The sequence below is a fragment of the Rana temporaria genome, chromosome 11 (genome assembly GCF_905171775.1).
Source record: "Rana temporaria chromosome 11, aRanTem1.1, whole genome shotgun sequence".
Classification (NCBI taxonomy): Eukaryota; Metazoa; Chordata; class Amphibia; order Anura; family Ranidae; genus Rana; species Rana temporaria.
The window spans coordinates 124,542,691-124,565,669 of record NC_053499.1 but is presented as its reverse complement, the minus strand read 5'-3'; the positions used below and the strand labels follow the sequence as shown (position 1 = coordinate 124,565,669).

At 46.4% G+C, this 22,979-nt stretch overlaps 1 protein-coding gene across 1 annotated transcript in view; it reads left to right on the top strand.

Annotated features, from left to right (window-relative positions):
* The first annotated feature begins 9,579 nt into the window (after positions 1–9,579).
* The window catches only part of LOC120917618, a 36,353-nt gene continuing 22,953 nt past the window's right edge, over positions 9,580–22,979 (top strand). Inside the window, exons 1-2 of the mRNA XM_040329057.1 lie at positions 9,580–9,662; positions 16,540–16,607. Of these exons, the coding sequence (XP_040184991.1) occupies positions 16,590–16,607 (18 nt within the window). The 5' untranslated portion in view covers positions 9,580–9,662; positions 16,540–16,589. The remainder of the gene's footprint in view (positions 9,663–16,539; positions 16,608–22,979) is intronic.

Sequence of the window (22,979 nt, the reverse complement as noted above, 5' to 3'; positions counted from 1 at the left end):
GTTTCAGTCTAATAGCAATGGCACCCAATACGAAATAAAAGAATTCATCGGGTGTAATACTGAGGGGGCGGTATATGTGCTGGAGTGTAGCTGCGGCCTGCAATATGTTGGCCGCACTAAAAGACCTTTGAGAGTCCGGATTAAAGAGCATGTGTGCAACATCCAAAAGGGGTTCGACCAACATAGTGTCTCTAGACACTTTGACGCAGTTCACAACAGAGATCCATCACATCTCAAATTTTGGGGTATTGTACCCTATACCAGGCCATGGCGAGAGGGTCATAAAGTTAGGTCACTTAGCCAGTTAGAATCAAAATATATTTTCTCTATGGACACTTTCGTCCCTAAAGGACTAAATATAGACTTTGACCTAAACTGTTTCCTCAATGATTTTTAACATCAGCCATCCTATATGACCTATTAGGTTATGTTTCCTTCAGATATCCCCGCAGGTTTATCTAATTTTTGTACGTTCATATTTAATTATGTATCTCGTCACGAGTGTTCCCTGTAGTGCTCCTATAGTTATACTCGTCTCTTTACATACCTCTGTATGATTTAGATTTCACTATACACATAGTGATATACAGTCCCCTTTTTTCAGCCAAGTGACATACACCAGTCCTTGGTCCCACATCCATCTCCTTTATCTCAATTTACACCTCTCACCTCATATATCCATGAGTATGGCCCAGCATGTATTGTGTGTAAGGGCCCTATGCAGCTGGACCAGGTATCGGATGTGAGACACCCAATCACCATCCATGTTATAAATGTCCCGCCCTTCTCCCCTTTTATTTTTTATATATATTTTAATTTTTTATATATATTTTAATCTATTTTGCCAGATGTCATCCGGCCCGCTCGGTTATTATGTGCACTGTACGTCCGATTAGTTACCCTGTTTTATCCCTGCACAGCTGCACCCATTCTGTATCTATAGAGACCTACGTAAAATGGCCGCTGCTGTAGCATCTATGGGATCCATTCAGTTTAAGCAGGCCACAACAAAATGGCCGACGAACGTCCAGTACAGCGGACATCCGAGCAGATTTAAAGATTATACTTTCAGGCTAGTGCTATCCTCTGAAGAAGTCACGTGGTGTGACGATACGCGTCAGGAGCACTAGAGCGCACACGCCTGACGGCGGGATCACGAGCTCGCTGCTCGTATGGTTTTGTGCCCAGTGACCAACTTTTAAATGTGAGTTTACCACGATTTTATCCAATAAATGTGCGTTACATTGCGGTATTGTGCTATGCACTTTCCTTTCTCTCCTTGTGCCTTCACCTTCATCATCTGAGGGAGTCATTCAGCCCCCCCTTGTCTGGCCATCTGAAGCTGCAGGAGGCAACAGGGAGAACTTCAGGAATCTACATAGGGCCCATTACAAACTCAGTGTTCGTTGGAGATAGGCCCACTGTTCATGGCCTCTATGTGAGTGCATGTCTATGTGATTCATTGTTTACTTTAGCACCCACAGTATTATGCCATGCTGTTCCTCTGATGTTTTTTGCATGTCCATCTGCTGCTGAGTACTTCAGCCGTCGCTTATTGCTGCTGCATGTGTCTACATTTCTTGGGAGTTCATCTTTTTGGCTATCCGTGCTATAGTCGGGAAGTGTGCAGTTAGGGACCACAAGAGGTGTTTGCACTGAAGTTTTTGTCCCCAGCACGTAACTTTGGACTTTCGGGAGCACTACCTATAAGACTTTATTATTCGTTATATATCTTTATATATGTTTTGATTTTGGCTATTTTGCACGTTGTTTCACCTGCTACCACCATATGGACTACCTATAAGACTTTATGTTTTACATATCTTTATATATGTTTTGATTTTGGCTATTTTGCACATTGTTTCACCTGCCACCACCATATGGACTTTGAGCAATTTTCAGGTTCACATTGAGTTTGTGTATTTGTTTAAGCATTTTTTATGATTTACTGTTCTGTTTGTGATCTGTTCATCACGCACTCAGGTTTAGTATGCATTTTTTATGGTTCAGTCACTTATCTTGTATATTTATACGATTTACGTCACAGCGCAGACACCACCACTTTCACATATGTCTGGTCAAGCATGTGGTGCCCAAGCGGGTGATGTTTTGGCCACGCGAGATACGCTTGAGACATATGTTGCAAATAGCAGCGGTGCGATCTGATGCACTCGTCTCAAAAAAGGCCCACACCAAAGAACTTTTGGAATAACACTGAGAGACAGCAGCGCCCTGCAAATCCGTAGCTCTGCTTTGTGATGCAGCCGGTGTGCTGCCCTTAAGCTGGCCCCTTGAGGGCATCCTGCCTCGTTGGAGATGTGCCTGTGCCTCCTCCTCCTCCTCTCTCCTGAATCAGGCCCCCACGTAGAGTCAGTGACCTCATCATCCCCTCCCTCCTCATCACTGTAGAAAACCTGGCAGTATGCTGCAGCTGGGGGAACATGACTGCCAGATTGCTGTCCTTCTTGGGCACCCCCTCTCTCTGGGATCACATTACTGCCTTCCTCTAGCTGTGTACCATCATCGGAGCCTTCGAAACGCTGCACATCCTCATGTGACTGATGCCATTGAGCAGAGGGAAGAAGCCGCCTTGTCAGCTGCTTTGCCAGACAAAGTACCCTGAGCCTGGGTGAGAGAGGATGAGGAGGGCTTAGTCATCCACTCTACCAAGTCTTTGGCATGTTGCGGCTCAACACGGCCAGCTGCCGAAAAAAAGGACGAGCGTGTCCCATGGCCACGTGCTGATGAGGATGCACCGTGTCCACGACCAGCACTGTTTCCTCTAGACGCAGAGCCAGCTTGCCCTCTTTTATCGGCTCATGACTCTCTGCCTCTCCTTGTTGTCCTTCCAGACATACTAATGGCCTGCAGAGGACACAGACAGTACACCACGTGAAAGTACTTGCAGCAATATACCCTGCCTGTAGTATTAACATGAGCAGATCCCTGCTTCTAGGAGTAAATATCAGAAACACCAGCTTTACGTTGGGTGCACAAATGTGCAGAGAACACAGGCAGTACACACAACGTAGCTTTAGGTGCACACTGCAGAGGACACGGGCATTACACACACCACGTAGCTTTAGGTGCACACTGCAGAGGACACAGGCAGTACACACCACGTAGCTTTAGGTGCACACTGCAGAGGACACAGGCAGTACACACCACGTAGCTTTAGGTGCACACTGCAGAGGACACGGGCAGTACACACACCACGTAGCTTTAGGTGCACACTGCAGAGGACACAGGCAGTACACACCACGTAGCTTTAGGTGCACACTGCAGAGGACATGGGCAGTACACACACCACGTAACTTTAGGTGCACACTGCAGAGGACACAGGCAGTACACACCATGTAGCTTTAGGTGCACACTGCAGAGGACACAGGCAGTAAACATCAAGGAAGTAAATGGGTGAGTGTAGGCAAATTCAGTTTAATCTTCTGGCAAGGGTGGCGCTGTTTTGTGGCCATCATGCAGGGAGGGCGGAGAACAAATGGGGAATCAGGTTCTTTGGAGGCGTCTGCAGGTCTCATCAGGAAAGCAGCTGTCCGATTTAATACTGCTGCCCTGATTGAGCTGGCGGCCATATTTGATGTTGGCAGTGCTTATGAAAAGCACTGTTCCCTTTGGGATGGCACACATTCCACAAAGTGGGTAGGCTAGTAACAGATCTTCCATCTGGCTATGGACAGTCAGGTTACTATAGGGTTAGGTTTATGTGGAGGAGGGACTGTTGCTGTGTATGGAGCAGTAGTCTTCCGGTAAAAGGGCCCAGTCTACCGTCCAGCTGCCTCCCCTGCCGGATGCTGTAGGGCAGGGGTGTCCAAACTTTTTTCAAAGAGGGCCAGATTTGATGAAGTGAACAAGCGTGAGGGCCGACTATTTTGCCTTCTTTGAACCATTAAAATTTGGTCTGTGTGTTCCTCCAAGCACTAATACACTGCCCAACAAGAATTCTCTTGCCTTTGTGACTGTTTGGTGAAGAGATGAGCTTGGGCGTGTTATTTGGATATACTGTATTTATCTGCGAATAACACGCACAGGCTTACCATTGCCATGAATGCAGCCTCACCATTGTAATCAATGCAGCCTTACATGTGCCAAGAATGCAGCCTTACTATTGCCATCAGTGCAGCCTGATCGATGCCCATCTGCTGCCTCGGAGGGGACAGGACGAGTGCCAACAGATTACAATCAGGAGAATCTCTTGTTTACTCTGTGGCCTCTTTAATACAAAGTCCCGCCTCCTATGATAGACAGAGTCGTCCAATGCCAGCCCAGGAGATGGGACTTCCTATTACAGACGTCGCTGAGTAAACAGGAAATTCTCTTCATGTAATCTGATGGCGCTCGTCCCGCCCCCTCCATGGCAGCACCGATAAATACCTTGGGGGCCACAAACGATATATATATACAAATCCCCAGGGGGCCGTATTAAATCACCAGGGGGGCCGCAATTGGCCCGCGGGCCAGACTTTGGACATGCCTGCTGTAGGGTGTCTACATGACGCACCATCTCTTCTTGTCTGGTACATTGTAAGTAGGGGTGCAATGGATCACAGTTGATCCGTGATCCGAACGGGTCACCCCTTCGGATCGGATCACACTGTGATTCGCGGATTGCCACGGCTCCGGAGCTAGGCCGAAGCCGCGGCCTTTCCTAATGTTACGGCGGTGGCTCCGGAGCTAGGCCGAAGCCGCAGCCTTTCCTAATGTTATGGCCGCGGCTTCGGCCTACCTCCGGAGCCGCGACCATAACGCTAGGAAAGGCCGCGGCTTCGGCCTAGCTCCGGAGCCGCGACCATAACGCTAGGAAAGGCCGCGGCTTCGGCCTAGCTCCGGAGCCGCCGCCGTAACATTAGGAAAGGCCGCGGCTTCGGCCTAGCTCCGGAGCCGCGGCCATCTTGGTACACCCGGCGTCGGCCCTCCTCTGTTTACACCCACAGAGGAGGAGCCCGTACTCGGACACACCGCTCGGGGAGTGCCTGTCGGTACTAGCTGAGGGGGGGTCACTGTACTGAGGGGGGGTCACTGTACTGAGGGGGGGTCACTGTACGGGGGGGTCACTGTACTGAGGGGGGTCACTGTACTGAGGGGGGGTCACTGTACTGAGGGGGGGTCACTGTACTGAGGGGTCACTGTACTGAGGGGTCACTGTAATGAGGAGGGGGGGTCACTGTACTGAGTGGGGTCACTGTACTGAGTGGGGTCAATGTACTGAGGGGGGGGTCACTACTGAGGGGGGTCACGGTACTGAGGGGGGATCACTGCTGAGGAGGGGGGGTCACTGTACTGAGGAGGGGGATCACTGTACGGAGGGGGGGATCACTGTACTGAGGGGGGGGATCACTGTGAGGAGGGGGGGATCACTGTGAGGAGGGGGGGATCACTGTGAGGAGGGGGGGGATCACTGTGAGGAGGGGGGGATCACTGTGAGGAGGAGAGGGGATCACTGTGAGGAGGAGGGGGTCACTGTACTGAGGAGGGGGTCACTGTACTGAGAGGAGGGGGGGTGTCTGCACTGAGGGGGTACTATAGTTGGTGGGGGGGGGACATGTGGATATTACAGTGGGGGAGATTTTTTTTTGCCGATCCGAAAAATGATCCGATCCGTGACTCCTGATCCGAGGAACGATCCGAACCGTGAGTTTTTTGATCCGTTGCACCCCTAATTGTAAGTGTATCGGTCCTATGAGGCCGTGTCTGCAGAATCAGTTATTTCTTAACATTACTACGTTAATATTCTTTGCTGAATCAACCAGTCTCCATGTGAGTTTCCTTCCCCTGTCAGTCGCTTAGAGCGTAGTGAAGAGGCTTCCACAAAGAAAACATGATAGGAGAGGGTCTAAAAGAGCACATACTGTAGCTGAAATGTATAACTTTGTCTACTGTATAAAATGTATAAAGAAAATATAACTGCGCTGAAAACTAATAATACCTAAAAAAACTCTGCTTTGAGATATACACTCAGAAAAACATTAGGTGATAACAATTAGAGCTGCTCTCTCTCTCAACTGATATGTAGCAATGAAAGACAAATAACAAACAATAGTGCTAATAATATAAAAAACAGTGATAGGAAATACCATAAGTAGTATTGATGAACCACTTAATGCTCCTATCATATAAGCCAGTAATGTCAAATCATATGATGATCTTAATAGTCCACAAGAACCGGCATAGGCTAGAAAAAATTCTTAGCAGGTAGCATGTAATGGCATCACATCGTCCGGGCAAGCAAAGGTGCAAATAGTCATTGAATGGGTATCCTCCTTGTGATGATAGCAAATCACACTGACAAATGAAGTGACTATCCACCACCACATGAATGTCGCGCTTACCATCTTACACAAGCTGAATCGCTTGTGGCTAATACCCAGCCAGGGCCTTTTCCCCCCATGGATGGCGAGCAGAGGGCAAATCAAACCAGATGAGCTTTCACAGCACATAGACAAAACGGATGATCGTATCCTTCCCCTGAATTCCCAGATCCTCACTCAGACACCGTATTCATGGTAATCTGAAAAAAGAGATACTCCCAAAACCAAACTTCACATTTAATGGATAAAACGTAACGCACTTACATCAAACATTGAATATGCAAGCTAAATATTGTAAAAAGTCGGCCCGGCTATATCAAACGTCCATCCTTCTGGGATATCAAACATCAGCACATCGATCCCCTCAATGTGTTTTGTCACAATATGACGTTATCATGGGGCACTCAATGGCTTTTTATAATATTTTGCTTGCACATTCCATTTTTGGTGTAAGTGCATTACGTTTTATCCATTAAATGTGAAGCTTAGTTTTATACTATGGCGGGTATCTCTTTTTTTGGATTGCCATGAATACAGTGTCTGAATGAGGATCCAGGGGAAGGGTACAATCATCCATTTTGCCTATGTGCTGCTGTATTAACCATAAGCAATTCAGCTTGTGTAAGCTGGTAAGCGCGACATTCATGTGGTGGGTGGTGGATAGTCACTTTGTTTGTCAGTGTGATTTGCTATCATCACGAGGAGGATTTCCATTCAATGACTATATGCACCTTTGCTTGCCCATGTGATGCCATTACATGGGCAAGATTTTTTTTCTAGCTTTTACCGGTTCTTGTGGACTTTAAAGCGGTAGTTCCCCCTCAAAAAAAATGTTACCCTTAGATTGATGCTCATTTTGTCTAGGGGAATCGGCTAGTTGTTTTAAAATCGAAGCTGTACTTACCGTTGTAGAGAGCGATCTTCTCCGCCGCTTCCGGGTATGGGTCTTCGGGACTGGGCGTTCCTTCTTGATTGACAGTCTTCCGACAGGCTTCCGACGGTCGCATCCATCGCGTCACGAGTAGCCGAAAGAAGCCGAACGTTGGCGCGGCTCTATACGGCGCCTGCGCACCGACGTTTGGCTACTTTCGGAAAATCGTGACGCGATGGATGCAACCGTCGGAAGCCTGTCGGAAGCCTGACAATCAAGAAGGAACGCCCATACCCGAAGACCATACCCGGAAGCGGCGGAGAAGGTCGCTCTCTACAACGGTAAGTACAGCTTTGATTTTAAAACAACTAGCCGATTCCCCTAGACAAAATGAGAATCAATCAAGGGTAAAAAAAATTTTGAGGGGGAACTACCGCTTTAACTGCTGCCTGGACCCAGTATTAGAAAGGCATCCTCCTGTCCTTCGGCCAAACAGGGGTAGATCTACGGAACTGGGTAAAATTATTTCTGAGATGGGTTGGATAGACCTATGGAGATTTAAACATCCTCTGGACAAACAATTCTCCTGTTTCTTTAAGTCCCATGGGTCTCTGTCCAGAATCGATCTCTGTATTGGCAACATTGCTAGCTCCCAGTTTGATATCCCGTCTGGAATACCTACCACGGGGAGTCTCAGACCACTCTGAGATACACACTTCCGGTATCAGGTGACCACACAATCATTTTCCAGCCAGCATGTCGGGGTATAGGAGCAGGGTATGCACACCTTCCGAGACACAACATGAATGCTGGTCAGCGACTATAACGTTTGACACTGCCAGAGGCACTATTTCTTGTGCACTGTTTTTATTATTTTAATAAATACGTTTTTTACATACTACACTATGATGAGCCCCTTGTTTTTGAGGAAATAAGGACATCTTGTAGGAGGGAGAAGGAGGAAACACCCAGTGACGGACAAAGAAAGACACCAGTTTGGGGCCTTTTATTATCCGGGGTCTGGTGAGTGTTGAGTTTAACCATTGGTGATGGTGGCACATCTTTGTCAGGTGGAAGAGACAGTTGCACCTTTTATATGTAACCAGCATTACCAGCATTGAACCCCTTTACTCCCTTGGAATTCATTGTGCAATAGCAATATTGTCTATCTTTTCAGTGCAGCTGGCGCATTTTATATTTGGGACACTCTGGGCCAGATTCTCAAAGGACTTACGACGAGCAGAGTGAGCATTATCCGACGGGGGACCCATCTCGTCAGGACACCAGCTTCTGGTTGACAGGCAACTGTACACACGGGCAGTGTACCAGCTGATTGGTGTGTACCCGGCATAAAACAGGATGGCCCGGATTTACAAAGCACTTGCGCTGACGTATCTCGAGATACGCCGCGTAAGTGCAAACATGCACCGTCGTATCTGTGTGCCGGACCCACAAACTGAGATACGCCTAAAAATAGGCTTCATCTCACCGACGTAACTTGCCTACACCGGCATATTGTGGGCGCATATTTACGCTGGACGCATTTGGTGCTCCCATTGATTTTCTATTCAAATATGGAAATGAGGGAGGTACGTTGATTCACGAACGTACGTGCGCCTGACACAAGCTATACGTGGTTTGCGTAAGTCGTACGTCCGGCGTAAAGTTATTCCCCATAAAGGAGGTGTAACTCAGCAGCAGACATGCAAAGGTCTGCACCAGGGAACTAAAGCCGTCGTATTTTACGTTGTTTACGTTGGACGTGAATATGGCTGGGCGTAGGTTACGTTCACGCCGTTGGCAGTGATCCGTCGTATCTTAGGCAGTTGTTCCGACGTATTTGTGAGCATGCGCACTGGGATGCGTCCACGGGATGGCCCAATGCGCAGTTTGCGAAACTTATCTGTCTGGCGCTCAGCCCATCATTTGCATGGGGTCACGCCTCATTAGCATGGCTCACACCCACTTCCACCTATGCCGGCTTACGCCTGAGAAACGCAGCGCAGATTTGGGAGGAAGTGCTTTGTGAATTCAGTGCTTGCCTCTCTGCGCTGCGTCGGCATAGCGTAAAGGAGATACGCTACGGTGGCATAAATATGCGCCAGTGTCTGTGAATCCGGGCCGATGTGTGTAACTGGACAGATAACCAGGTGAAAAAAAGAAAACAATTTGTTAACTGCAATATAATAAATATTTGAGGATTAACACTGCTGCCTTTTTACTGGGCTTCTTTTCTTTTCCCAAGCAATTTTATTAGTATTACTTTGTGGATTATGAGTCCAGAATTCTATGTGAATCTGAAGCTTTGGCATTGTATATTTTTAGATTGTCTCTTTATGACTTTGAAATGTAGATGTGTGTTTGGCTTTTGTAGAAATGAAGAATGGAAACTGAAAGTAAAAAGCAATTATAATACAGGACATGAGGTGTGTGATGTACACATTGCTAGAGACTAAGCAGCTGAGCAGGTAAGCTCTCCAACAACGGCTCTTTTTACATTATTTTATTAACAATTAACTGTGTTGGTTTAAGGTTAGCACATGCGCTGACAGAACACAAGTGTTATGGGTTAAATCTGTATCTTCTGGGTCTACCTTTTGAAGTCATATAGATACAAATCTTTGGACTAACCAGAAAGCCTGTTCATACACTTTTTATACTAGATGTCACAGGTGAAATATACTGTATACTAGAGCTGCACGATTAATCGCGGAGAATCGTTATCGCGATTCTCCGGCCCCCGCAATCTCACCTGCTGGATTTGGCGATTCTCAGCGTGCGGAGTGAGACTGCCTGTGTTGGAACGGAGGGGAATCATTGGCCGCGACGGAGCCAGCGTGAAACGCAAATGGCTCGGAGATACCGGAACTGACGGCAGCTAAGACCAGGAGATACAGGAACTGACGTCTGACGTCAGTTACGATATCTCCGAGCCATTTGCGTTTCACACTGGCTCCGTCGCGGCCGATGGGCAGCAGGACTATTCTTCCCAGGGGACAGTGCAGCTAGTACAAGGCAAGGCAAGCCTGTACATGTCACACAGGCAAGTGTAAGTCTCCATTCACATCTAGGCGACAAAACGCCCGACGCCGGACGCTTGTGCCGCTAGAGGTTGAAATTCCCATTGCTGTCTATGGAGATGGTTCACATCTCATAGACGCCGTACGCCTGTCGCCTGAAAAAAAGTCCCGGACCCCTTTGTTCAGGCGACATTGGCATTCGCCCATTGACAGCAATGGGAAGAATTTGAAAAAAAAAAAAAAAAAGATACACTATCCGCGGCAAAATACGCCACGTACGCGGCGTTGCTTGTCGCGGAGATGTGAATGGAGCCTAAGGCTGCAAGCTGCTGCTAGTATATAATTTATGTATGTATTCTCTCTGGCAAATATTCATTTTATATATTCTCTGGCAAATATTAACTTATATATTCTCAGGCAAATATTAACGTTATATATTCTCTGGCAAATATTAACGTTATATATTCTCTGGCAAATATTAACTTTATATATTCTCTGGCAAATATTAACTTTATATATTCTCTGGCAAATATTAATTTTATATACCGTATTTATCGGCGTATACCGCACACTTTTTTGCCCTGAAAATCAGGGCAAATTCGTGGGTGCGCGGTTTACGCCGATACCCACTTTCCCGCGCCGAGTTTGAATACTGCGCCGACATATACCGAGCGCAGTACACTCGTTGTTGCTGGGGGGGGGGGGGTTATTTGTGCTAGGAGGGGGATTTGGAATGGGGGGAATAGGGGGAAAGAGAATGTGTATTCGAAAGGGTGATTTTTTTTTCCGAGGGGGGCATTTGTGCTGGGGGGATTTGGGGGGACGGAGGGGGCAAAGATTTATGCTGGGAGGGGGGATTTCAGCAGGGGGTGAATTTGTATTTTGAAGAGGGGTTATTTATGCTTAGGGGGTAAGCATGCACATTAGTGCACAATTTATTTATTTTGGGGGGGAACTTTCGCTGATGCATAATGCTCATACATTTTTTCCCTGGGCTTTAGGTGACCTTGTCCCAGTGTTCTATCGAATACTGCCCTCCTTCGAAAAGTGACGCTCATTGGCAGAACGGAAGGGCTCTCCAGCTGATTCCCCGTTCAGCTGGCATGACGTCACCATAGCGTATGCGCACATCACATGAGGCTTTTTTTCAACGGGAGATACCATTTTACGAGCACAATTGAAGGCTATGCAAAGAGCGGAGGGACACTGTAATTGGCAGGTTGTGGGTGTGTTGAAGGGCGGGTTTTGTCTGTGTTGCAACCCACCCTGAAACACAGACAAAATCAGACCTTGAGCACACTGTAAACCCACGCCGCAACAGCGAGGCACAATATGACAAATACGGTGTTTGCATAGCATTCAATTGTGATCGGAAAATCTTTCTGGGCATGCGTTTCGACGGAGGGCACAAATTGTCAGAACACCGGCAATGCCCAGGCGCTTCATATCACACCCTTCACATTACTTCCAAGGAACATAAACTGTATAAAGGACCTTTATCACAAAATATTGTGTTTTGCGAACTGTGTGCAGTTAATAACTGATAAAATGATAATCGGTATATCAATATATTATATATGTATATTATAAGAATATACGTATATAATATATATTATAAGAAATAAAGCCTAATGCTGCTTACACACGACCGTTTTTCATGACGTGAAAAATGCCTTTTTTTTTATGTCATTAAAAACGATCGTGACGTGAAAAATGGGGCTTTAAAATTTAGAACATGCTCTATTTTTTCACATCCTTTTTCATGTTGTCGTTTTTCACGCCGTAAAAAACGGTCGTGTGTAGGCTTTAACGACTTGAAAAAAAACATGCATGCTCAGAAGCAAGTTATGAGACGGGAGCACTCGTTCTGGTAAAACTAGCGTTTGTAATGGAGATAGCACATTCGTCACGCTGTAACAGACTGAAAGCACGAAGACTGAAAAGCGCGAATCGTCTCTCACCAAACTTTTACAATCACAAAATCAGCAAAAGCAGCCCAAAGGGTGGCGCCATCCGAATGGAACTTCCCCTTTATAGCGACGTTGTACGTGTTGTACGTCACCGCGTTTTGCTCGAGCATTTTTTTTTTCACGATCGTGTGTAGGCAAGGCCGGCTTGACAAGAATCGGGTTGAAAAATGTTTTTTTCTAGACCATTACAAAATGGTCGTATATACGTGGCATAAGTATCAATGCTGCTTTAGTTGAAATCTGAATCCTCCATGAATGAAAAACCATCTATGAATGGAGGATGAGCGGATGAATGATGACAATGGTCGCCAGGACAAATAAGGGAGGGTAAATCTCCCCATAGAGAGTTGATTTACTACTGGAGAGTGCATAATCTAGAGCAGCTGTGCATAGTAACCAATCCGCTTCCAGTTTTTTTTTTTTTTTATAAAAGCTAAAGGCCCCTTTTTACACGGGGCGGATCAGTAATGATCCGCCCCGTGAACCTCCGCTTGCTCAGCGGGGATCACTCCGTTGATCCCCGCTGAGCCGGCGGATGACAGGGCGGTCCCCGCACACTGTGCAGGGACCGCCCTGTCTTTTCTCTGCTCTCCCCTATGGGGGGATCGGATGAACACGGACCGTCTGTCCGTGTTCACCCGATCCGATCCGCCAGACGGATGGAAAAGTAGTTTTTTTCTCCGTCACACTTTGGCGGATCGGAGCGGGTCGAATGTCAGCGGGCATGTCACCGCTGACATCCGTGGCTCCATAGAGAAGCACGGAGCGCCCGTTCAGGTCCGCCTAAAAAACTTGCAGGCGGACCTGAACCGCCACCCGTGTAAAAGAGCCCTTATTGAACAAGCTGAAGTTAGAAGCTGATTGGCTATTATGCCCCAGATTGTGCACTCTCCAGTTTTCATAAATATACCTCTTATGCTGGCCATACACGGGTCGAAATTAGAAAAATCTTTCTTTAGAAAATCTTATCTAAGAATTTTAGTTCGGATTTCGCACCATTAGTGGGCTGCAGCAACAGCCGATTTTCGGACGGCCATCGAATTTTAATAATCCAACAATAATCAATGATGGGAGAATCGTGCGAGAAAAGTAATCAAAAAAGAAATGCGCTTGTGCAAGAAAAGAAAATTCCCGGAAAGAAACAAAGGTTCCCGGAAAGAAAGAAGATTCCCAGACACAAACATTATTTTCTGTAGTAACATGAGGTGAAATTGAAGGTTTGGTCAGTCGAATTTCAAAATCAATGGTGGCACCATCAGATCATAAAACTCACAAATTTTATGATTTTCGAAAGAAAGATCTTTTCGAAAAATTCGACCTGTGTATGGCCAGCATAAGTGTAGCATTAGGACTGTTTATTAAAAAAAAAACATTGGCCACTTAATACAATATAATTATAAGAGATTCTGCAAAGAGAATTTATTTTTTACATTATAATGAGGTTCCGCTGGTCGCCGTGGTTGTCCCACGGCACCTGTCCCTATAAATAGCAGTTTCTTGTACAAAGGGTTTTATTGAAAATGCACAACATCAGAAAAAATACAAAAACAGCGGTGGACACATCATGGACTAACAGGTATAACACTTCAGGCATCAGGAAGATTAAACTGAGGAACCGAAATTCAAGCCAGCCTATAGGCCCCTTTCACACTGGGGCAGGAGGCACGGTGGCGGTATAGCGCCGCTAAAAATAGAGGCGCTATACCGTCAGATTTGCGCGGGATTCGGCCGCTAGCGGTGCGGTATTAACCCCCGCTAGCGGCCGATAAAGGGTTAATACCGCCGGCAATGCGCCTCTGCAGAGGCGCATTGCGGGCGGTATTACCACGGTTTCCCATTGTTTTAAATGGGATGGAGCGGTGAAGGAGCGGTATACACGCCGCTCCTCTCACCGCTCCAAAGATGCTGCTGGCAGGAGATTTTTTTCTCTCCCGCCAGCGCATCGCCTCAGTGTGAAAGCCCTCGGGCTGTCACATTGAGTTTGCAGTGCAGGAGTTTTTCAGGCGGGATAGCAGCGCTATTTTTAGCGCTGTACCGCCTGAAAGACTCCTCAGTGTGAAAGGGGTCTTAAAAGAAATAGCAGTTTCTCTAAAATACACACTGGCATGAGAAATGAGTGCACATGCTTCAAAATGCATAGCCAATTAAATCCCTCTGTTGTGGCGTCACTTCCAACATAGTTCTTTCCATCATCTATCTGGATACACAGGGCCAAATTCCCAAAAACGTAGCCTAACTTAAATTTCAGCAGTTAAGTTACACGGCCTTAAAATTTCTACCTAAGTGCCCGATCCACAAAGCACTTACCTAGAAATTACACGCCGTGTAACTTAAGTGCCTCCGTCGCAAGGCGGTCTTCCTCTCCGGGGGGCGATTACTATTTAAATGAGGCGCGCTCCCGCGCCGGCCGTACTGCGCATGCGTGTGACGTAATTTTCCCGACGTGCAGCGCACGAACGTAATTTACGCCGGGCTTTGTGGATTGCGACGGGACAATAAAGTTGTGACGGGTGAAAAAAAAAATACGCGCCGGGAAAACAAAAAAAAGAAAAAGAAAAATTGACAGCGTCGCTCGGCATGCATTCCTGAGAGGGAGAACTCCATGCCAATTTTCAAAGAAAAAAACGGCATGGGTTCCCCCCCCAGGAGCATACCAGGCCCTTAGGTCTGGTATGGGTTGTAAGGAGACCCCCCCTACGCCGAAAAATCGACGTAGGGGGTCCCCCTACAATCCATACCAGACCCGTATCCAAAGCACGCTACCCGGCCGGTCAGGAAAGGGAGTGGGGACGAGCGAGCGCCCCCCCCCTCCTGAGCCGTGCCAGGCCGCATGCCCTCAACATGGGGGGGTTGGGTGCTCTGGGGCAGGGGGGCGCACTGCGGGCCCCCCCACCCCAGAGCACCCTGTCCCCATGTTGATGAGGACAGGACCTCTTCCCGACAACCCTTGCCGTTGGTTGTCGGGGTCTGCGGGCGGGGGCTTATCGGAATCTGGGAGTCCCCTCAAATAAGGGGGCCCCCAGATACCGGCCCCCCACCCTAAGTGAATGGATATGGGGTACATCGTACCCCTACCCATTCACCTGGAGGCAAGGTGATAGTTATTAAACACACGACACAAGGGTTTTTAAAATCATTTATTAGTCTGCTCCGGAGGCCCCCCCTGTCTTCTTTAGCTCTAATACCAGGGAGGGCTTCTTCTTCCGCTCTCCGGGGGTCTTCTCCGCTCTCCGGGGGGGGGCTTCTTCTTCCACTCTCCGGGGGGGGGGGTCTTCTCCGCTCTCCGGGGGTCTTCTTCTATCTTCGCCGCTCTCCGCTGTTGACTCGGCGCACCCCGGTTCTTTTGCAGCTGTCCGGTGCCTTCTCCTTCAGCGCTGGCTGCCTGCTATCTTCGTGTGTTAGCTCAATTACTAGCAGGCAGCCAGCGCGGTCTTCTGTGACGTCATGTTCTTCTCTTCTGTTCTTCTCCCCCCTTCCGATGTTGACACGACGCCTCTTCTCACTGCAATGATGGAAGCGCGCCTTGCATGCCATTTATATAGGCATCACCGTCCCATCATGCTCCGGTAGGTACCCACGTGGTGGGTGCCTACCCACGTGCACCCACCACGTGGGTACCTACCGGAGCATGATTCACACCTATGCCTTAGAGCCGGCTCACACAAGGGCAACCTGGGATCTAACTTGGAGTCTCCCCAAGTCGTCCCAAGTCGCACGGTTGAAAAAATCAATGTAAGTGAATGGAGCTGTCTTAATGTACACTACTGAAGTCGCTCCGACTTCAGAAAAGGTTCCTGTACTACTTCAATCCGACTTGTAGGCAACTTGTACCCATTGATTTTAATGGAAGTCGCCTCAGAAGTCGGATCACTGTCTTAACTGAAGCAACAATACAGGAAGATAACATACATTTCTCAGGCAAACCCCTCCCCCCTCCCTCCCACAGAGCTGATTGTTGTTTGATTGGCCACTGGAAAGCCTCCTGTCCTGAAGGCGACTTGAAGTTGCCTTGTAAGTTGCCTGATGATTCATACTCAAGTCGTGTCCAAGTTGCCTCCCAAAGTCGTGCTAGAAGTCGTGTTGCCCCTGTATGAACCGGCTCTTAGTAGGCACCCCCCTGTTTCTCCTGTTTGTTTAATTACAGAGTCTGTTTCTGCTCTAGGGACAGCTGCCACAAATTGTTATGTACTTCTGCCAGAGACCTTTATGGACTCAATTATAATATAATATATGTTCAGGGGGTTTGCCAGATTGGATTGTGCGCCTACGTTTTCTTTTTATAATTTATCATTGAATTCTGAAAGTATTTGTAGACACTTGTTGCAATTATACCTCCTCTGACCTTCTTTTGGCAGAACACAGACTGAGTTCTGAGTTAGTAAAAAGCTAACAGAAGAAACAAGACATGCCTTTGAAAGTACCGGTAAGTCAGTTTTCCCTGATATTTCATGTTACTCTCAGCATATCTGTGACAAGGAAACCCTTGCAGTTGAATCGAATAATTTACTACTTTTACGTACAATTAAATAAACATGTTATTCCCTTATGATTGTGTAGGCTCTGGGACAGCCTTTCTCAACCTCTATACTTTAGAGAATTTTTAATTTTTGGAGGAATAATGGACTTTATAGGCACCAATGGTCAACATAAGGTATAAAAGTTTTTTATTGATACAAGCCCAGGAATCTGGGTAGTTGAATCAACAATTACAATACAGAAAAACAATATAAAAAGACGTATATTTTACTACATTAAAAACATTAGTAAGCATAGAGTATCTCTAAAATGCTAATAACCCAGGGGGGTTGTACAAAAACCACAAACAATCCACAAGGGACAACAACAACAGTTGGTGAACAAACGTAGATTTCAATTGGCGTTTTTTGATAAATAGGCTCTACATGTTTCGCATGTTACTGCTTCTTCAGGAGCTTAAAAAGAAAACTTTCTGGAAGGAAAAACATAGACTATTATTGGTTTCAGATTTTAATTTATCATTATATGTTTTGTGAATAGAGACAGATAGTGTTCCTTGTGCATAAAAGCACCATAATAGATGACTCAGGTTGCCACAGACTGCCAAGAAAACGGTGCGAAAAAAGGTTCAAGTGAGGGAGGTGTAGGGACATGCCACATACCCATATAGATAGAGCAAATGTGTTTAGAGGTGACCCGTCTTCGCCAATATAAAGAGTTGGCGAGTAATTACGGGTGTGCCTAAATAGTGAGGCAGAAAAAAAGGGAAAAAGTATATATATATCTATATTGCCAGTGATAATAGAGGCAGGGAAAGATAGTAGCGAAGCTCCACACGTCACCAGTAAAGAGTGATAGTTAACCACTTTGTGTATAGAAAGAGGCGAGATATATCATAGAAAATGTAGTGAACCTACCATCCACAATGATAGATAAGGAAAAATATATATATATAAGATTTCCAATGGAAACTCTGGATCAATGGAGTAACAAGTTCCAGGTAACGAGATGGATATAGGTGTATGTTTTCGGACAGATATAGGTTGGGGTGTAAATCTGATGAAATAAAGGGTAAAAAATACTGATAAGGAGATAGGGCTTTTACATCGCATAAGTGCAAATAAAGGCCCCAATCCAGAGATCCATATATACATACCCAGATGTACAGGGTGCAGCAAATGCAAGGCTAGTCCAAAATTAGGAAGGAGTGCAGGATCGTATGTATATACTGCACATTTGTAGATACGAGGGAAATATTCCCATACAAGTTAGGAAAATATCCCAAAAATTGTGGGGACCAGACCATTAAAACACAGCTGTGATGGTAAGAGATGGTATCTGTATGCAAAGAAATAGATAAACAAAGGAGACATTATAAGTAAGGACTGGTCCGATACAAAGAATAATGTCAGTCACCGCTGCCAGAAAAAGTCCTATAGAGGGGTACTCACCATGTCCAGATACACCTAATGTCTCGCACGCCACTGTGTATGGGAGCAAACGTGTAGCTTTCTGGGGATCCTGCTCCGTTATAAGCGTGCATGTCATGTATACTTTAGAGAACCCTTAAAAATAATTAGGTCTTGGGGAACCCCTGTAGAAATAAATATACCTTTAGCTCATGGAACATTACCTGGAGTGCCTAGTATTAGGAAAGAAACAATATCTAGCAAGTGGACATTGATGGTCAGACTTTCAGGCCAAGGAAGTATGTTTTAAAAAAATATATATTTAATAGCATGTAAATACACAAACAATAATATAATATGATTTTACAAAGAATTGATTGACCACTGTATGTTCCTCAGAAGTCGCCTAGGCCTGGCCTAGTGTATTTGGCACCCAGGGAGGATCACTTAAAGCGGGAGTTCACCCTAAAAAAAAATTTTAACATTAGATTGATGCTCATTTTGTCAAGGGGAATCGGGTAGTTTTTTTAAAATCGAAGCAGTACTTACCGTTTTAGAGAGCGATCTTCTCCGCCACTTCCGGGTATGGTCTTCGGGACTGGGCGTTCCTATTTAATTGACATGCTTCCGACGGTCGCATCTATCGCGTCACGAGTAGCCGAAAGAAGCCGAACGTCGGTGCTGCTCTATACGGCGCCTGCGCACCGACGTTCGGCTACTTTCGGAAAATCTTGACGCGATGTATGCGACTGTCGGAAGCCTGTCAATCAAGTAGGAACGCCCAGTCCCGCAGCCCATACCCGGAAGCGGCGGAGAAGATGCATCTCTAAAACGGTAAGTACTGCTTCGATTGTAAAAAAAACACCCGATTCCCCTTGACAAAACGAGCCTCAATCTAATGTTAAAAAAAAAGTTTTTTTGGGTGAACCTCCACTTTAACACCCTTTTTCTCTATACATCAAGATTATTTTCAGCAATATTCTTGAAATGAAAGTTCAGGATTTAGAAAAAAAAAGTGATACCCACTATCGATCTGATACTGCATCTGCCTCTGCTGGCTCTGCACTGATAACTAAGCAATTAAAGATTGCTGATTGCTCAGTTCTCAGCATTCTGTGAGCAGAGAGCCGGGACTGTCAGTCCCCGGCTCTCTGCTCTGACCACCCCCTGCTCACTGGTGTCCTTGTTCCATCAGATATGGTGACCTGTCAGAATTGGTAATAGAAGTGAAGTTTTGTCGCTGCCATCTTGCTACACCTCACACTCTACCATAGTAAAGATACACTGAGAAGGGGGTAAGCGGACATCTTGTTACACCCACTGGAGTCTTGCATTATACACTTTTTTTAACAGTAGACTGAGTTGATATAGTGAAATACAGTACTAAAAACTCCATCTGACTGTTTACATGTTAAATTTTAGAAGCAGCGGCAAGCCTGCTAATTTAACAGGCTTGCTAATCGGACAGAAGTTCGCTGCTTTTAAAATTCAACATGTAAACATATACATAGAGTTGTAAGTACTGTATTTCACTATATCAACTCAGTTTACTGTTAAAAAAAAAGTGTAAAATACAGTACTACGATGGGTGTAACAAGATGTCCGCTTGCCCCTTCTCAGTGTATCATTATTGTGGTGAAGTGCGGGGTATAGCAAGATGGTGGCGACGAAACGTCACTTCCGTTACCAATTCTGACAGGTCGCCTAATCTGACGGAACGCTGGGGATGGGAGTGGCTGGCTCGGGTTCTTAGCAGCTTGCTGAAAGGCTGAGCCAGCTTCTGGTCCAGGCATCTGGGTGTTTCCCGAATGTACAATTGGAATCTTTTCAGAGCCTGGACCGGCTCTGTGACACCAGCAGACAGCGGGCTTCAGCCTGCAGTAGGCTGAAAACAGGTCACAGAAATTGCAGAACTGACAAGAAACACAGATAGTAAAAATGGTGATTTCCTTTAAATGATCAGTGTAGAAATGACCCCCTAACATTGATGGTTAGTGTAAAATCTCCCCTTTGTCATTGCTGGTCAGGGTAGTTGAGAGATCAATCCGCTCACTGCTCAAGGAACCCATAGAAACCAAAAGTGGAATCCTGGTTGAGAAAACTGTTTTACAAGCAACAATTGTTCTAATTTACAATTGTTTCATGTTTGCTGACTGAACTATTTAAAGTGGTTGTAAACTTGTTTTTATAACTTTCACCTACAGGTAAGCCTATAATAAGGCTTGTCTGTAGGTATAAATAGCCAGATTCATAGAGAGTTACGCCGTCGTAACTCTGAATCTACGCCGGCGTTAATTTAAGCGTATTCTGGAAACCAGATACACTTAAATTAGGCTAAGATACGAGCAGCGTAAGTCTCCTACGCCGTTGTATCTTAAAGTGTAATTTTTAGGCTGGCCGATAGGTGGCGCTTCCGTTGAGTTTGGCGTAGAATATGTAAATGACTAGATACGCCGATTCACGAACGTACGTGCGCCCGTCGCAGTAAAGATACGCCGTTTCCGTAAGAGTTATGTTAAGTATGGCCGTCCTTCCCGCGTCGAAATTTGAAAATTTTACGTTGTTTGCGTAAGTCGTCCGTGAATGGGGCTGGACGTAATTTACGTTCACGTCAAAACCAATACGTCCCTGCGGTGTACTTTGGAGCAATGCACACTGGGATATGTACACGGACGGCGCATGCGCCGTTCGTAAAAAACGTCAATCACGTCGGGTCACGAGTAATTAACATAAAACATGCCCCCCCATCCTCATTTGAATTAGGTGCGCTTACGCCGGCCGCATTTTCGCTACGCCGCCGTAAGTTAGGAGGCAAGTACTTTGTGAATACAGTACTTGCCTCTCTGACTTAAGGCGGCGTAGCGTAAATACGATACGCTACGCCGCCTTAAAGTTGCGGCGGCATCTCAGAATCCAGCTAAAAGAATATCTCCTAAACCTGTACGGTTTAGGAGATATTCCCACCACAATGCGCCGCTGATTGCAGCGGCGCATGCGCAGCGGGGTTCCTCGGCTAAAGGACCGGCAGCCGCCAGACCTTGCCGAATTGAAATCTCCCGCGCGCCGCTCCAGCCAATCACAGCGCTGGAGCGGCGATACCCCGGAAGACATGCCGAGTCAAGATGATATCTCGCTCGGCGTGGACCAGGTAAGTTCCCTACGCCTCGTTTTGAGGTAAGTATTTCATAATGAGCTAATATGCGGTGCATACTAGCTCATTATGGCTTTTGCTTTTCAGGTGAACAAAAAAAATTTTTTTTGCGGGTTTACAACCGCTTTAACTTATGAAATATTACATCTCTGTGAATATTCTGCAGAGAACTGGAGACACCAACAAGTTATCAAGCATAATTTAAACACTTGTATAGCAACCTGGAGAGACCTGTGGCACGCAAAGCAAAAAGTGGGTGTGGCCAACAACTGTTCCTGTACAGGGACACAGCCATCTGACAGGTAAACACAAGGGCAGAGGTTACCCGGTGACATCACTCATGACTCATCTGCTGTCAGCTGGATTCTCTGCTGACAGCAGGATGTAAACACAACAAATGCCTGTGTTCTGTCGATAAGTGTGCGCTGTCGAGAAGTGCCCGGAATATACAGAGTAGGAGGTATCTATCTCTCGATGGGAAATACCATTTCACAGGCACAATTTAAACCTGTAGACCGTAGTTCTCAGATGCTGCTGGTGCTGGAGGGCGGCATTTGGCTGTGTTGAAGGGTTGGTTTTGTCTGTGTTGCAAGAGAGATACCTCCTACGATGTGCGCATGCGTCATGGTTACGTCGGCCCAGCTGATCGTAAAATCAGCTGTTGTGCTATGACGTACGACGCATGCGCTGTGTGATTTGGGCCCAAATTTAGCTGCTCCAGCAAACCTTTATTTATTTTAAAATAAATACATTTTATCTAATTAAGTTTTGTAGCTTCACCATCCTAGGTTAGGATAGTATGTTATTAGGGTTATGTTTATAACGCAGTGAATATGCCAATCACCAAACATTCACTGCAGTCGTATCTTCCCGATGGTTGTGTTTTGAATTTCACTGAATGTTTGGTTAATTTGGCTACAAAAAATTGTACATTCTGTATATAACTATAGTCTATTTTGTATGCTTTGCCTATGTATTGCACACGGCACTAACATTGTATTATTTACACATATTTTCATTTTTTCAAGTCCTGATTAGGAATTAGCCTGCCTATGTTATGCCCCTTGCTTAAATAAAAGTACAATTCTAATATATATCTTTTGTGCCCCCCCCGGGCCACAAAAGATATACCGTATTTATCGCAGTATAACGCGCTCCCGCGTATACCACGCACCCCTAAAGTGACCCCCAATCCTGTGGAAAAAAAGTTATTTTTGTACTTACAGTTTTGGTGTTTTGCGCGGCGTCCATCGGCGGCCTCGTCGGGTCCGGCGTCCTTCTGCAGCTTCGGGTGTCCTTCTGCGGCTTTGGTGTCCTTCTGCGGCGGGTCCGGTGTCCTCTTCGGCGGGTCCGGTGTCCTCTTCGGCGGGTCCGGCGTCCTTCTGCGGCGTCCTCGCGTCCTCCCCGCTCGTTTCCCGCACCGAGTTTTGAATACTGCGCCAGCATATACCGAGCGCAGTACACTCGGGCAGGCTCGGCAACTGTCGCGCTCACGTCCTGTACGTCCAGGACGTGACCGCGGAAGAAGCCGAGACTGGCCGAATATACCCGAGTGTACTGCGCTCGGTATATGTTGGCGCAGTATTCAAAACTCGCCTCGGGAAAGCGGGTATCGGCGTATATCGCGCACCCACGATTTTGTCCTGATTTTCAGGGCAAAAAAGTGCGCGATATACGCCGATAAATACTATATACCGTAATTTATCGGCGCTGCCTCGGAGGGGACTGGGAGGGGGCAGGACAAGCGGCATCAGATTAC